Source organism: Mobula birostris, chromosome 17 (assembly GCF_030028105.1).
Source record: "Mobula birostris isolate sMobBir1 chromosome 17, sMobBir1.hap1, whole genome shotgun sequence".
Lineage (NCBI taxonomy): Eukaryota > Metazoa > Chordata > Chondrichthyes > Myliobatiformes > Myliobatidae > Mobula > Mobula birostris.
The window spans coordinates 43,448,728-43,464,149 of record NC_092386.1 but is presented as its reverse complement, the minus strand read 5'-3'; the positions used below and the strand labels follow the sequence as shown (position 1 = coordinate 43,464,149).

Sequence of the window (15,422 nt, the reverse complement as noted above, 5' to 3'; positions counted from 1 at the left end):
TGTGAAATGTTCAGAAAGAACTGGCCTCCTTGAAAACCATGAGCTCTTAACAGGCTTTTAATGTTATTGTTTTTATCATTTATGAACATGATCACTCTTGGAGGTGCCGCAATAGCGTAGCGGTTAGCCCGACGTTATTACAGCTCAGGGTATTGCAGTTTACTGTCTGTAAAGAGTTTGTACCTTTTTCTTCCTGGCTATGCGAGTTTCCTCTGGGTGCTCCAGTTGCCCCCCACAGTCCAAAGACGTACTGGTTAATAGGTTAATTGGTCATTGTAAATGATCCTTTCATTAAGCTAGGATTAGATGTGGGTGGGTTGTAGATGACACGGTTCATTGGGCTGGAAGGATCTGTTCTGCACTGTATCTCTAAGTAAATAATTAAGTAACTTTGCAAGAAAGGCCAGTAAGGTGAACCTTCTGCATTCAGTCAAGGAAAATGTGGGTGGGAACTTATGTCCATAAAATAAAGTCCACTGACTTAAATGCAGGTACTCAACAAGACAGAATGCTGCTTACCAGATGGGAAAAGGTCTCTGGCAGATACCTGTCCTGCTGTAGGGATATGGGAGCAAGAATATATGTTCTCTTTGTCTATATTCCCATTGTAGATCAGGCCATATTTATGCCAAACTTTAGCTGGGAGAATTAAAAGATACTGGAGTTCTTCCTTGAATTATGCACAATGTGTGTGGGAAAAGGAGATCTATCATGCATTCTATTTAAAAGCAGCAACTTGAATTTATTATGTGTTGGAAAGATATTCCGGATCACTGAGTATGTTGGAAAGCTCAATAGGCATCTAGTGGGAATGAGAAAGTAAGATGTATAGGAGTAAGCATGAAAATGTCTGCAGATGTTAGAAATCCAAAGCAACACACACAAAATGCTGGAGGAACTCAGCAGATCAGGCAACATTTATGGAAATTAATAAATAAATAGTTGACATTTCAGGCCGAGATCCTTCTTCAGGACTCAGTATAGGAATAAGTTGTTTGGTGAATAAAGCAGTAGACATTTAAAAGAAGGCTACGATCAGATAATTTGGAAGAAAGTACTATGAAATTCTGTGCAATTCTTAAATAGCAAACCACCAGGCTTCACCCGTAATCTCGCATGTCAGAAATCCCAAATCCACATAAAATTCTATTCATTACAGTTAAGTGTTATATTGCAGTTAGTGACCACCATATAAACTATTGAAATGCCCTGATTTTTCTTTTATGACACATTTGCTCCTTGCTTTCAATTATTCCCTTTCACGTAATCACAAGTTTCTTAAGAAGCAATTATAATTCAGTATTCAAAGCAAATCTGTTAAAGTTTTAGTTAGAACACTCAAACTTGCTTTCAGAGCAGCAAAAATGTGAAGATGGTGGAACACAATGATAATAAAAAGCCAGGCACAAGGGTAAATTATTTCCTGTTTAGAATGAGAAAATGAATACTTGCTGTGAAACAATCATTAGAATTACAGTTTTGTTTTCCATAAACAAATCCATGAGGCTATTGTTGTTTGACAATGAGCATAAATTCCTATAGGAGGCTCCTACAAAGATTTAGCAAAAGAAAGAGAAGAAATTTGTAAAACTAAACTTTTTTGAAGAAATGCTGCCAAATCTCTAAATAACTTTTGAACTCTATTGGCAGTGATGTGCATAATTCAAAACAGATTAGGGTTTGATGGGTTTTCATTAACCAATTTGCAAGACTGTATTAGCCTATTCAGGACAGATGTTGGAGATTCCATAGCGTGTCAGTGATTGACTACAAATTACAAAATTATACAGCTGTTTCCAGTTCTTTTGAAGCTATTGCTTCAATTCTCAATTGTATATTTTGATTCTCTTCCCTCATACTGATTTCACTATCACTGCTCTTGATGATGAATGAAATACTGAATAGTTACTGGCATTCTTTTCAGGAAGTTCTTGTGTAGCTGAATGTTTAGCAAGCAAATGGTTTTTCTCTCCATTCAACTTTTTTCCCACTTCCCTTGGTGACTTCATGATGGAAATAGTGTTGATCTGTAGGTTTGCATTCCTGAAATGGAAGCTTAATTTTTGTATACCTGTTTGCAGCAGTGATTCACATAAAGTGAAAAAAGATGTATTATTCTTTTTCTAAATACAAACAGCTGTGGGTAGGGAATTAAATATAATACAACACATTTAACTGTTAAAAATATTGGCACTTCTCTTGTAAAATTTTAGTACCATTTAATCAACCATATGTCACAGTAAAATAAGTAGTATGGGTGTAACATAACTTGAAGATTTTCATATCATTTTACATATTCAGCCTATAAAATAGAAAATACTTCATAACTTTAGATGGTTTAAATTTTTTTGAAGATGAATTCACAGATACAAATAATTTAATCTGCAGAATATAAAACAGCATCACGAGAAGCTTCACTTTGGTAACTCTGAATTTGACAGCAAGATGAACAATGTCACAATATCTGTTTCTGTACTTAAGCTTCAGGTCTGAGGAGAGAAGGAGGGGAGAGTAAGGGACCATGAAAGTAAGCTCATTGGTCAAGCAAAGATTTTATAATGTATCATATTAAATTGTCTCCTCCCAGTCAATGTACCAGCCATTTCCAATATTTTATTTTGTATGTCTATCCAAATTTTTTTAATATTGATGTTGCCATAGAAACATAACCAAATCAAGAAAGCACAGATCATATAAGTAAACATATTCCCAGTGATATTTTTGCTTATAAATTTTACATCTGGGATTTTGGATTTTGAAGATTATTGTTCGTAAACTTGGCTTAGCATCTTGAATAAAACTTGGAGGAAAAGAACTCTATCAGTACTTCCGTAAGTAAATGAAGGGCAGCTGCTTCTCAGTTTTAAATTATGACATACAGTAACCTTGTTAGCAATTTCCCCTACATCTGCATCAACTGATCTTTCAGCCACACCCCTTATATAATCACTTCATTATGTTTTAACTTAAGTAGCAAACTATTGCTGTGTAATGTTGTGCATTTTTAGTATCTCCTTTGTATTCCACACACTGTGAGCTTAAAAGTTTTTTAAGCTCATACTGTGTGGAACTCAAAGGAGACGAAAAAAGAAAACAGGAGGTCAAGTCCTACTTAATTGCTGACTACGCTATAGTTTAGTAAGAAAAAAGCACACTGTGCAAGATCTTTTCATAACTATACATTTGCCTTCTCTGTAGTGTATAAGCTTACAGCTATCTATGTTTTAAATCTTGTTTTATTTTTAACGTGTAGGAATTAATTTTAGTAACTAGATCTTCTTAAGCAGTTCTTTGGGATTGAGAATACTTGCTTTCCATTCTGTTTTGTGTGTTCTAAGGTGACTAATGACACCATTATGGGAACCACAGAACCTTGTAAAGGTGGGGCAGGAGGCAACAGTGATAATCTGTAAAGTGGTCCTTTCCTTTCAGCACATATGCAAGGCTAGAGGGTGCTCCTGATGTATGCACTTGAGATTCATAGAACCACCCAACTGCACCTTCCCTTTTCAATTGGTTAGGAGCCATTTATTCCCAGGAGTCTATTAGGATGTTGCATTTTATTAAAGGAGTCTTTGAGCACATCTTTAAATCTTGCAAATTCTCACTGACCAGATAAAGTAAAAACATCACAAAACAATGGGAAAAACTTGTACAGAAAGTAGCACATCTAATCTAGAATGCAAAGTTTGAATCTCCATTTTGATTTGATTCTAAAATGTATTACCTCTTTGTTGTGCAAATTCTTTGGTTGAGATCGGTCTCGTAGTAGATCAGTGTAAAGTAGATGACAGAATAATTTTAATTGATCATCAATTAAACTGACTAGAGATTGACACTGATACAGCACTAAGGGGCTTTCATCATCTAGATTGTGGAGCAGTGGTCAAACGCCATTTAGCCGAACTGATAAAGTGATCATTTGCAATTCAGCTATTTGAAAACAATATAATCAATATTTATTGACCTTGACAGTGTTTCATCATGCTAAATGGTAACAAAATATCTTCTTTAAACAAATGTCAATTAGTGCTTTAATATAGTATTGATCAGAGAAATCAATTAAGGAGAATATCAATGGCAATAGCTTTGGAATTAGTTATTAACTTCTAGATGTTGTGTTTTGATATGTAGCATGCCAACATAAAATTTAGAGTAAGTTTAACACCAGTGTAGCACTGGTCTTGTGTGTGACTAGGTGCTAGTAGGCCATCAGAAGATTCTAGTTATCTGAAGGAGGCAGTGATTAGAAACCACACACTTCTGGAAATAAGTTTTGTTTATAAGAAAAACAATATGTACAAAATATTTACATGAGCAAGAACAATTAAAAATTCCAACATTCTTTTTAAGTTCCAAACCTTAGCAAACCAAAACAAATTCCTTTTTAATTAGAATCAGTGAGGTTCCTTTATTACTCTAATTTCTCTAACTAATTAGAACTAGTGTCATTCCTTATTTAAAAGTTTATGGACTACACTTTCCTTCATACTTATCCCTAGTTAGTTAGAAAAGCAAATATAATTCCTATTCTCAAGTATTATAGTTAACTTCAGTTTCAGTTCCAGGCAGTACATCTACAAGTTTAAATTCAAATGCAAAAATTGTATATACACAGTTTAACTTCCTTCACGACAATTCTTCAAGATCACAACTTTTAAACAAAGTAAATCTCATTCAGTAGCTTATCAATGTCTTTGCAAAAATAATCAGTTCTTGCAGAAAATCAAATTCAGATTCTTCAAATGAAAATAAACTTGTACATCCAACCGTATTAAATCCTCTGCGTCAATACACATTTTTTTCCTGTTCTGATTCATTGAATCTTGGGTAGCTCGCCATCTTCTTTCTTGATTCATTGGAATGAAATACTTTATCATCCACGGTAAGTCAACTCACAAACTTGTACAAAAAACTTGACCAAATCACTTGGTATGATTTTACAGAATTAATTCCTGACTACACAGTAGGGATCTTGGACACTCGTCTCCGCTGATATTGTCTTGTTATAGCTGCTGTGTTATAGCCATTGCTTCAATAAATCTTTTATCATTATTGTCTCTCCTCCAGGGGTTTCACCTTGAGGTTTTCAAGTTAGTAGGGTAAGATACTCACTACTAATTCCACTCTTAATAGTTCATGCCTTCAGCTTCTAATTGTTGCTGCATTTCTTTCCTTGTCCACGCCTGCGACAGCCACGCCTCATTCTCGCATAGCATTTTTTTTTCAAATTCTCTTTTTTTTTCCTTAATCGGAAAACCTCATTTTCATCCCTCTGCAGGTGGAGCTTTCTAACATTACATCTTTAGGTTTAATTTACCTGGGTTACATAATTATTTTATTTGTCAACAAAAATAAATTCTAGTAACTTAGGAAGGTGAAGTACACCATAAGTTTTTGTATAAAAATAGAATTTCAAATCTATATTTCTTTGTAATTTGTTAAATGCCATGTTTGTTAACTGGTGTTCTCCAATCTCTAAAATTTTTAAAACTTACAACAGATCTATGACCAATTCCCTTCTGTTCTGGAAAGAACCCTTTTCCCTCAGATCACTTATGGAGTGTCTACAAGGAGGTCTTCCTGCTTTCCTGAATAACAGCTATGGCCATCAACAAATTGTCTCTGCTGCATGATTACCTAATCTAAGTGAATAATTTCCCATTTTCTGTGATAAACTGTCAAATAGGATTACTAAACCCAATCATCGGACAGCTGCTAGTTTCATATAATACTGCACCCATTCTAGAAGATGTCCGTCGTGTATGTATTGACAGAATGTTTAATACTATGATGTCCATAAAAGAAATTATTTTGAATTAAACTGCCTTTCATGCCCTCAAACTTGTGAGTTTCTTTTTGAAAGTCTATAGTTTGTGTTGAAATGGTACATAATTTTACAGGATGAATGAAAAATTAAGTTGTAGGTTTTGGTTGAGGAAAGAATGCTAACCAATAAAGTAAGATTTTTCATAACGTGTGTGCTTTTATATTGTCTAAACATCTATTTTGTGATGCCCTACCTCTAATCATGCTAGAATGTAACATTAATATACAACTTTCTTACATAGAAAAAATTAATAAATTGACATTTAAATAGCAATTAGGATCAGTTTTCTTGTTTTTAAAAAGTATGACAGTCTTACTTTACAGTATCCTTTGTATGGACCAGTGGAGTGGTATAAGATATGGATTGGACTATTCATATCTTTCATGTGGTAGATATTTGATTATTTTCTGTTTGTATTTGCCATTGAGATCATAAGCGAACTTGTGCAAATAATAATTCCACTGGAAATCCTTGTATCTTTTGGAGCTGGCTAGCATGAATATTGGCGTTTGAAAATGTTTCTTCAATATGATGAGAAGCTCTTGTTATAACCTTTCTGAAAATATTTTGTGTTATAATATAATCTGACTAGAAAAAGCAATATTCAGCTGTTTAATATGTAAACATGAAGTTGCTATCTTGGATGTTCTTCAGGTAGTATACCATCATTAGGATGCTTGATACTATTTTAGAGTATTGATGTTGGCATGTATATTTTGTTGGAGCTCACAGGACTAGGTGTTTCAATCCCTTTGATAAGCAGGTTCTAACTCAGGTCATAGCATAGAAATCTTGAGGTGGGGCTTGGTAGGTGGCAGATGCTTCGCAGGGCTCATCAGGTGGGCACCCCCCTTGTTAGATGTTTCAGTTTAACCCACTACAACTCCCGAGGGCTCAACAGTGTGACCCAGCGTCCCAGGTGCACCCCCCTTCACATCTGGCCGTCCATGGGTCATTTTAGGGCCCAGCTGCCATCACTCCTCTTCATCCATGACCAGTGGCTGCTTCGCTTGGCTACCTCTGAGGGGTCTTTTATAACCCTGGCTTCCGACTCCCAATCCCTTCAACAATCTGAGCATGGAAGTAGCCACAACTCCTCTGCAGCCAACCTCTACTGGAAGAATCTGCACCTTCCAGCCACGCTGCTTAGCATCTGTTGCCAGCTCAACGTATCTTACGTGTTTCCACTTGTGCGCCTCACAGACTGCATCTTTCCAGCTCTGAGATTACTGCAGCCTTCAGGCTGCTGGAGCACAAGACCTAGTCTGGTCTGAGGGTAGTAGTGGCTTTCACCAGGGTAAATATTAGCATTTTACCAAGGTCGACAGCCATGTTCCAGTCAGGAGCAGGCTCCAATATTCCTGACACCAACCGTATCACTGAGGGTGGCACTATCTGTCCTTGCCGGACAAAGGGGATGGTGGTTCTTCCAGTCATATGGGGCTTAGGGTTGTTATTCAGCCTTTGCTTTTCCACATTGGATGACAAACATCTGAGAATCTGGTTGTGCCTCGATGTGTATCTTCCTTGAGTGAGGCTTTCTTTGCCAGATGAGAGGATGTGCTTGAGGCTTGCTGTTCTTCCAAAGAGTGGACAAGCTGGGTCTTGACTGAACCACTGGTTCAGATTTTTGGCAGTTGGGAGGACATCATAAACATCTCTTATAAGGAAGCTAATCTTTCTTCCTTCCTTTTCCCTTAAGTCCTTCCAGCTGAATTGTCTTTTCTCAATGTTTTCCCACCTTGCCCACTGTCCCTGTTTTGCCTGAGACACTGTTCTTGCATACCTCATCTGCTCCTCCTGTCCCTGTACTTCCTCCACCACCGTAGCTCGCACTTGCTTTTGTGTTGAGCCAAGACCCCTTCTTCCAGAATGCACCTGGCCCACCATGTCTGCAAACCTGAGTGCTGCTTTTGTCTGGTTTACTGACTCTGCTAGACACCACTTTCTCCCTTTTAAGGTCCTGGGTGCAATATAATGGACAATGCTTTCATGAGATTCCAAGGAAGTCATATCAAGCCTCACCTTGGCATACTTGAACTCTTCAGTCAGCCCCGTGACAGGCAGCTCCAAAGCTCCTTTTCCATACGTGTTGATGTTATTTAGCCATCTTGGTAGGCACATCCACTTCTTAATGAAGGAACTAACTGTCCTCTCCAGCTTTTCAACATGAGTGATGGGGACTTCATACACAGTCAGTGGCCACAACACCCGAGGGGGCAATCCAAACTGAAGGCACCAGAGCTTGAGGTTTTTTGGCAGCAAGTTCATATCGAAGGCTTTAAGCCCTTTGCTGATTTCTTCTCTCAAACCAGTTTCACTTAATTTGTGTCACTGAGGTTTACATCGTACCAACGTCCCAAGCTTTCAACTGGCATTTCTGACACAGTAGTAATTACTTTTCCATCCACGTGGAATTTATAGTCGACCAGCCTTCCCTTGACTATAGAAATGCTCCTAGACTGCCTTGTTTTAATCGTCATTCGGGCCCATTTGATGTTTGAATGGAGCTTCTCAAGCAAACATTTGATACATGGAATGGTAGTTGTCAGGATGGTTAAATCATTCATAAATACCCAGATTAGTGGTAGGTATAGTCCTGACTTCAGTCGCTTTCCTCCTACTACCCACTTAGAAGCTCTAATGATTACTTCCATTGTCATGGTAAAGGCCAGTGGAGAGATGGTGCAACCTGCCATTATGCCTACCTCCACAGACTACCAGGCTGTGTTGCACTCTACAGTTATTAATGAGAACAGCAGATCTCGAAAGTAGGCTTTGACCAGGGTTGTAAGACATCCTGGTGCACAGAAGAATTCAAATGAAGACCATAGGAGGTTATGTGAGACTGACCCAAAGGCATTGGCTAGGGCCAAGAACAAGACATGGAGGGCTCTTCTTGCCCTTTTAGCAGTTTGTATTTGATGCCAAATTATACGTGTGTCTTCCAAGCAGCCAGAGAAACCCAGCGTCCTTGCGTTCTGCACGTGAGTGTCGATGAAGTTGTTTTTCTCCAGGTTAAGTAGACAACCTTTGTGCTTTGATACTGAAAAATATTTTCCCTTCAAAATTTAAAGGATGTATTTGTCAAAACTGTCCAATTTCTGAGGAATCTTTTTCTTTAGGAACTAAAATTCCTCCTGCCGCCACCATTCTCTAGGAATAAGTTTATTCTTCTGGACCACCTTCCTCTCTTTCCATAGGAGGTTCAGGACTTTTGGTGCATTTTTGTAGAGTTTGTATGGAAGTCCATTTGGCCCTGGTGCTGAAGCAGCCCTTGTCTGCTTTACTATTTTTATTATCTCACTACATCTGGGGGGACAGATGTCAAACTGCTGATGTGGAGGGTGGATGGGTGGCATATCTGAAGATGTGTTCAGCTCTCCAGCTGTCTGACTATGTCAACTTCAGACGATCTTCCAACTCTTCCTCTGACGTCTTAGGAGTTCCATTCATCGACTTGGTGAAAATACTTTTCACGAACTTTTAGGGGTCCTTATAGAATCATATCTGAGTGTGTTCTTCTTTCTTCCAAGCCTGAGATTTTTTCGCGCTCCTTAGAGTCGACAGTTGTGCCTTTAGTTTTGCCTGCAGGATGTTGATTCCTTCTCTTTCCTCCATGGTTGATTTTCTCCGTTGTTTCCTCAGTTGATGCCTCTCTTTAATGAGGCCCTCTATCTCCTTTTGTCTTCTTGATTTGGGCTGTGCTGGCAGCTTTGTCTTAATTATTTCTCCCACTCTAAATATTTCTGCTCCACAGTTGTGTATGAGGTCGCCCATCCTCTCAATTCTCTTCTCAACTGTGCCCTTTAGACTGCTGAGGAGTCTGCATAGATCCTCATTGACTGTTGCCAGCTCTTTCTTGTTCCAGGGTTTCCGTCACTTCACACATGGCTTCTTCACCTGCAGCTTACTTTCTGCTGGCTGGCCTTGTCTTTCCTGTGAGCAGTGGTCTGTAGTGTTGATGTACTCTTCTGAGATGGCGCCTGGGTTACTGATGCTCTGCGGACTTTGGGTTCCATCCTGCCGCGGAACTTCATTTGACTTACTCGTCCTTTCCCTCAAGAAATACTGGTCGATGCACGGTCCCAGTCTTGTCTCCTTCAAGCACATCATCCTACCCTTATGTATCTTCAAGCCCCTAGCTGATGTTACTTTAGACCAGCCGCAGATGCAAACTCTTGCATCTTTTGGAGATGGCTAGCATGAATATTGGCCTTTGAAAATGTTTCTTCTATGTGATGGGAAGCTCTTGTTATAACATTTCTGAAGATATTTTGTATTATAATATCATGTGATTAGAAAAAGCAATAATCAGCTATTTAGTATTTAAACATAAAGTTGCTATCTTAGATGTTCTTCAGGTAGTTTACCATCGTTAGCCTGCTTGAAACTACAAACCCCATTTCCAGAAAAGTTGGGATATTTTCCAAAATGCAATAAAAACAAAAATCTGTGATATGTTAATTCACGTGAACCTTTATTTAACTGACAAAAGTACAAAGAAAAGATTTTCAATAGTTTTACTGACCAACTTAATTGTATTTTGTAAATATACACAAATTTAGAATTTGGTGGCTGCAACACACTCAACAAAAGTTGGGACAGAGTTAAAATAAGATTGAAAAGTGCACAGAATATTCAAGTAACACTGGTTTGGAAGACTCCACATTAAGCAGGCTAATTGATAGCGGGTGAGGTATCATGACTGGGTATAAAAGTAGCGTCCATCAAAGGCTCAGTCTTTGCAAGCAAGGATGGGTCGTGGCTCACCCCTTTGTGCCAAAATTCGTGAGAGAATTGTTAGTTTAAAAGGAACATTTCTCAATGCAAGATTGCAAAGAATTTAGGTCTTTCAACATCTACAGTACATAATATTGTGAAAAGATTCAGAGAATTCAGGGACATCTCAGTGCGTAAAGGGCAAGGTCGGAAACCACTGTTGAATGCACGTGATCTTCAAGCCCTCAGGCGGCACTGCCTAAGAAACCGTCATGCTACTGTGACAATTATAGCCACCTGGCCTCGGGAGTACTTCGGAAAACCGTTGTCACTCAACACAGTCCGTCGCTGCATCCAGAAATGCAACTTGAAACTGTATTACGCAAGGAGGAAGCCATACATTAACTCTATGCAGAAACGCCGGTGAGTTCTCTGGGCCCGAGCTCATCTCAGATGGACTGAAAGACTGTGGAACCGTGTGCTGTGGACAGATGAGTCCACATTTCAGCTAGTTTTCGGAAAAAAATGGGTGTCGAGTTCTCCGTGCCAAAGATGAAAACGACCATCCAGATTGTTATCAGCGAAAGGTGCAAAAGCCAACATCTGTGATGGTATGGGGGTGCATCAGTGCCCACAGCATGGGTGAGTTGCATGTATGTGAAAGTACCATTGACTCTGAAAATGAATGGCACATCATGAAGAGGAGAATCAGACAACGGAGACCACGGACTGTTGAGCAGCTGAAGTCTTATATCAAGCAAGAATGGACAAAATTTCCAATTGCAAATCTACTACAATTAGTATCCTCAGTTCCAAAACGATTAAAAAGTGTTATTAAAAGGAAAGATGATGTAACACAATGGTAAACATGCCTCTGTCCCAACTTTTGTTGAGTGTGTTGCAGCCATCAAATTCTAAATTTGTGTATGTTTACAAAATGCAATTAAGTTGGTCAGTAAAACTATTGAAAATATTTTCTTTGTACTTTTGTCAGTTAAATAAAGGTTCACGTGAATTAACATATCACAGATTTTTGTTTTTATTGCATTTTGGAAAATATCCCAACTTTTCTGGAAATGGGGTTTGTATTTTAGAGTGTTGATCTTGGATCTGAAATGCATGGAGCTCTTAGGTAAAAGAGGAAAAAAATGGTAGATGGACTATGACTTGGTGTCTGTGTAGGTGAGTCTAGGCAAGGGAATACATGTTGGGGGAATACATGTTGGGAGATTACATATTGACTGCTAACTGCCAGACTGCAATTCAGTTTGAATGCATCTTCTATGCCAGTTCTAGTGTCTCTGACTTCTGACTCCATTGTAGATTTGGCATTGAGCTGAATGAAGAACGTGCTGAGGTTGTCAACCTTGATTCAAAAGGAAGTCATCAGAACTGTTGGCCAGATATGCACTGATGTTAATGTGTCACTGCCCTGAACACAGCAGCTGTTCAGTAAAGAAGTGGACTAGATTTTATTTGATTAAATCTAAACTCTCAATTTCTTACTGTTTAATGTTTTAAGTACATTTATTTTAAAATTTTAGTTTCTTATAAGTAAGATTTAATGCTATTTCAGCTATTTTTTTAATGTAATCAAAGAGCTGCTAAAAGGCTACTTAGGCAATCTGGGGAGTGCAGCAGGGCCTCGGGACCCACGTCCAGACCACGTTCTGAATTATTTCACTCCAAAGGATGGCTGCAGTGGTGAGCCTGGAGTTCAGATGGACCAACAGGTTACTCAAAGTTGAAATAGCATGAGTGGCAAACAGGAGAAGTTGGCTGAATTGCACATGATCTTGCCTGATCGTTGATAGGATACTGAGTAATATACAGAAACAAAATAGAACTAATAATTCCAACTATCCCTGAAGAAGACAGTGCAAGTCAATACATAAGACACAAGATGCTTTTCTGACCAAAGCATGAACTGATTCACCCAGAGAGCTGCAGGGGTCTGGAACTCATTGATAAAAAATTTGGTAGAGACAGAAGTGCTCAGTACAGTTAAAGAGCTATGACCTCGAGAGCTGTGGATCAAGAACTGGAAAGTTTGTTAGGGTTAGGAGGTCGATTAATTGCTGCTTCCTGTGTCCTGATTTTTCTGTGATTCTGTTACAATTTCTATTATATTTTCTACTAAAGCTTTGAATATATGTATGAGCTGAGAAGGCATGTGAAAATTGCGGGTCACAGCTAGGGTAATGCAGTCTCAGTCACCACATAATATGAGCGGTATGGTAGTTCAAAGGAGATTTATACAGAAGTTGATAAGAAAGCAAAAGTTTAATTATGGGAAAAGACTGATGCAGCAGAATTTATGTAAAGTGGAAGCAGTTGAGGAAAGATTTTATCGTGATGCATAAAATTATGAGGGGGCTGGACAGAGTGCAAAGAAGGAGTTGTTTCTTGCAGCATCTTTGGGTGATGTTGCTGTCAAGGTTAATTAGCTGGCAGTATTTGAAGGCATTGAGATTTGAATCATTCAAGCCATCAGCACACGAATAGGTTATTTGTCATATTATGTTTTTATTGTGACAGTAGAAGAGCCAACTTGCCTAATTGCATTTTGCTGATCTGCTAAGTTAAATATGTCCTTTTGCTTCTTACATTTTTCAGACCCTCCTTAATTTTCTACATCTTTAATAAATCTCATGTTCTCTTTCTTGTCCAGAGGAACACATCTCAAAGTTAAAGTGAGCCAGTCCTGACAGCATGTTGCAGATCTATTTCATACCTACTCAAGTATAATCATTCTTCCAGTGGTGGCTGGGAATGAGATTTGCACCCTTGCGAAGTGTGTAAGAGTTCAGTAGAGTATGTAAGTATTGGATACAAGTCCTGGTTGATGGTAGTCAGCTTCTGAAAGGCAGTTTAGTTTTGTAGAAACAAAAAGGTAGAAGATCTCAATGGGCCAGGCAGCATTTGTGGAAGGACATGGACATTTGATATTTTGGGTCAAGATCCTTCATCTGGACTGAAATATAGAGGGGAGATAACCAGTATAAAGTGCTGAGGAGAAAGGCTGGGCCAAGAGCAGGTAAGCAATGGGTAGATCCAGGTGAGGAAGGATATTAGGCAGACGGAGCAGGGAGGAGTGGAAATGGCAACAGAGGCTGAGAGGTGATATGTAGGGACAACAAAGGGTTGCAGATGATAGGAAAGGAAGGAGGAGCATAGAACCAAGTAAGGGAGGTGGGCTGGGCAGTTCAGAAGAGTGAGTGGAGTGTGTGGGTGATGGGTAGATGGAGCGGAAAGAAATAGGGCAATAGGGAAGTCTGGGGTAATTGTTGGAGTAACTGGGTAGATCAGGAGCATCACCAGTACCTCCAGTTTCAGGATTTTGAGATAGTGTTTGTTTTTCTTTGATTAATCATTTATGGTTAATGTTATCCTTTTATTTGAAATTCGTTAATCTGTTAACTCATTGAAAGGTTCCTCATCGGCGGCTTAATGCAATTCACTTCTCGAGTCTTGGGATATCTATCAGACAGCATATCCTAACTTTGGAATGAATTTAAGAAGCCAGTATTGTAATGCATGTTTCAGACATGGGACAAATATTAATTTCTGATTCTGTATAGTTATTTCTCCAGCAAAACTTTTTCAAGTAATGTTCAATTAGGGGAAGTACACTGGGGATGTTGTCAACTACAGCCTGTACTCCAGTTGTTAATAATATTGAAGGAACTATATGTTAACAGCGTGACCAAAATCTCTATTTAATGCTGCAAAGATGTTCCTTTGAAAAAGTTGTGAGATATCAGTGTGTAATTTTTATCACAGCCACACTTTGGTTGTTGACCACCCATTGTCTGTGGATGTCAGTAGGCAATAGTCAGTGCTGCTTTCTGAACATCAACTGACTTTCATCCTTTTATACTTAATAGTTTGGTCCAAAAATATAATCAAATTTCCACAAAGAAAATGCCTGTCCATTTAGTGTCAGCTATTGCTATCCCAAATAAGGCATATGCAGTATTCTAGATCAGCGGTCCCCAACCACCGGGCCGCGGACTGGTACAGGGCCGCAGAGCATGCGCTACCAGGCCGCGAGGAAACGATGTGATTTGGCGATATGAGTCAGCTGCACCTTTCTTCATTCCCTGTCACGCCCACTGTTGAGCCATTACGCATGTGTCGTCCATGTCAGCGCGGGAAGGAGATCAACTCCTCGAGCTTGCAAATGACGGCGGGCTGAAAAGTATGTTTGACATAACATCTCTGCCAGCATTCTGGATCAAAGTCAAGGCTCAATATCCTGAGATAGCCACGAAAGCACCGAAAACGTTGCTTCCATTTCCAACATATCTCTGCAATGAATGTAACAAAAACTAAATTGTGGAATAGACTGGACATAGGGAACCACATTCGAGTATCGCTGTCTCCCATCACCCCTCGATAGGACCGTCTTGTTGCAGGAAAACAAGCCCAGGGCTCCCACTGATTCAGCGATATTGGTGTGTTGCAATGATTTTATATGTTCATACGGTGAAAATATGCGCTGTGTGTTTAATATCCAAACGTTACCTAAAATGTTATGATGCTATTGACTTATATAACCATGTAACAATTACAGCACGGAAACAGGCCATCTATCTCCTTCTAGTCCGTGCTGAACGCTACTCTCACCTCGTCCCAACGACCTGCACTCAGCCCATAACCCTCCATTCCTTTCCTGTCCATATACCCATCCAATTTAACTTTAAGTGATAATATCGAACCTGCTTCTGCCACTTCTATTGGAAGTTCTTTCAACACTTACTTCAAGCTCACCTGTCCTACCCTGATAATTGACTTATTGCTATATTCATGCGAGGAAAATATGCGCTGTGTGTTTAATATTAAATTCGTTAGATAAACCCTTCTAGAA

General features: G+C 39.0%; 1 protein-coding gene across 8 annotated transcripts in view; it reads left to right on the top strand.

Annotated features, from left to right (window-relative positions):
* The window catches only part of agtpbp1 (ATP/GTP binding carboxypeptidase 1), a 267,274-nt gene that overhangs the window by 234,043 nt on the left and 17,809 nt on the right, over positions 1–15,422 (top strand). The window contains exons 28-29 of one of the 8 annotated variants that reach the window (XM_072281606.1): positions 5,071–5,102; positions 13,224–13,312. The exons of the other annotated variants lie outside the window; for them this stretch is intronic. Of the exons in view, the coding sequence (XP_072137707.1) occupies positions 5,071–5,098 (28 nt within the window). The 3' untranslated portion in view covers positions 5,099–5,102; positions 13,224–13,312. Of the gene's footprint in view, positions 1–5,070; positions 5,103–13,223; positions 13,313–15,422 lie in introns of those variants that run through there. 8 annotated transcript variants of the gene reach the window in all.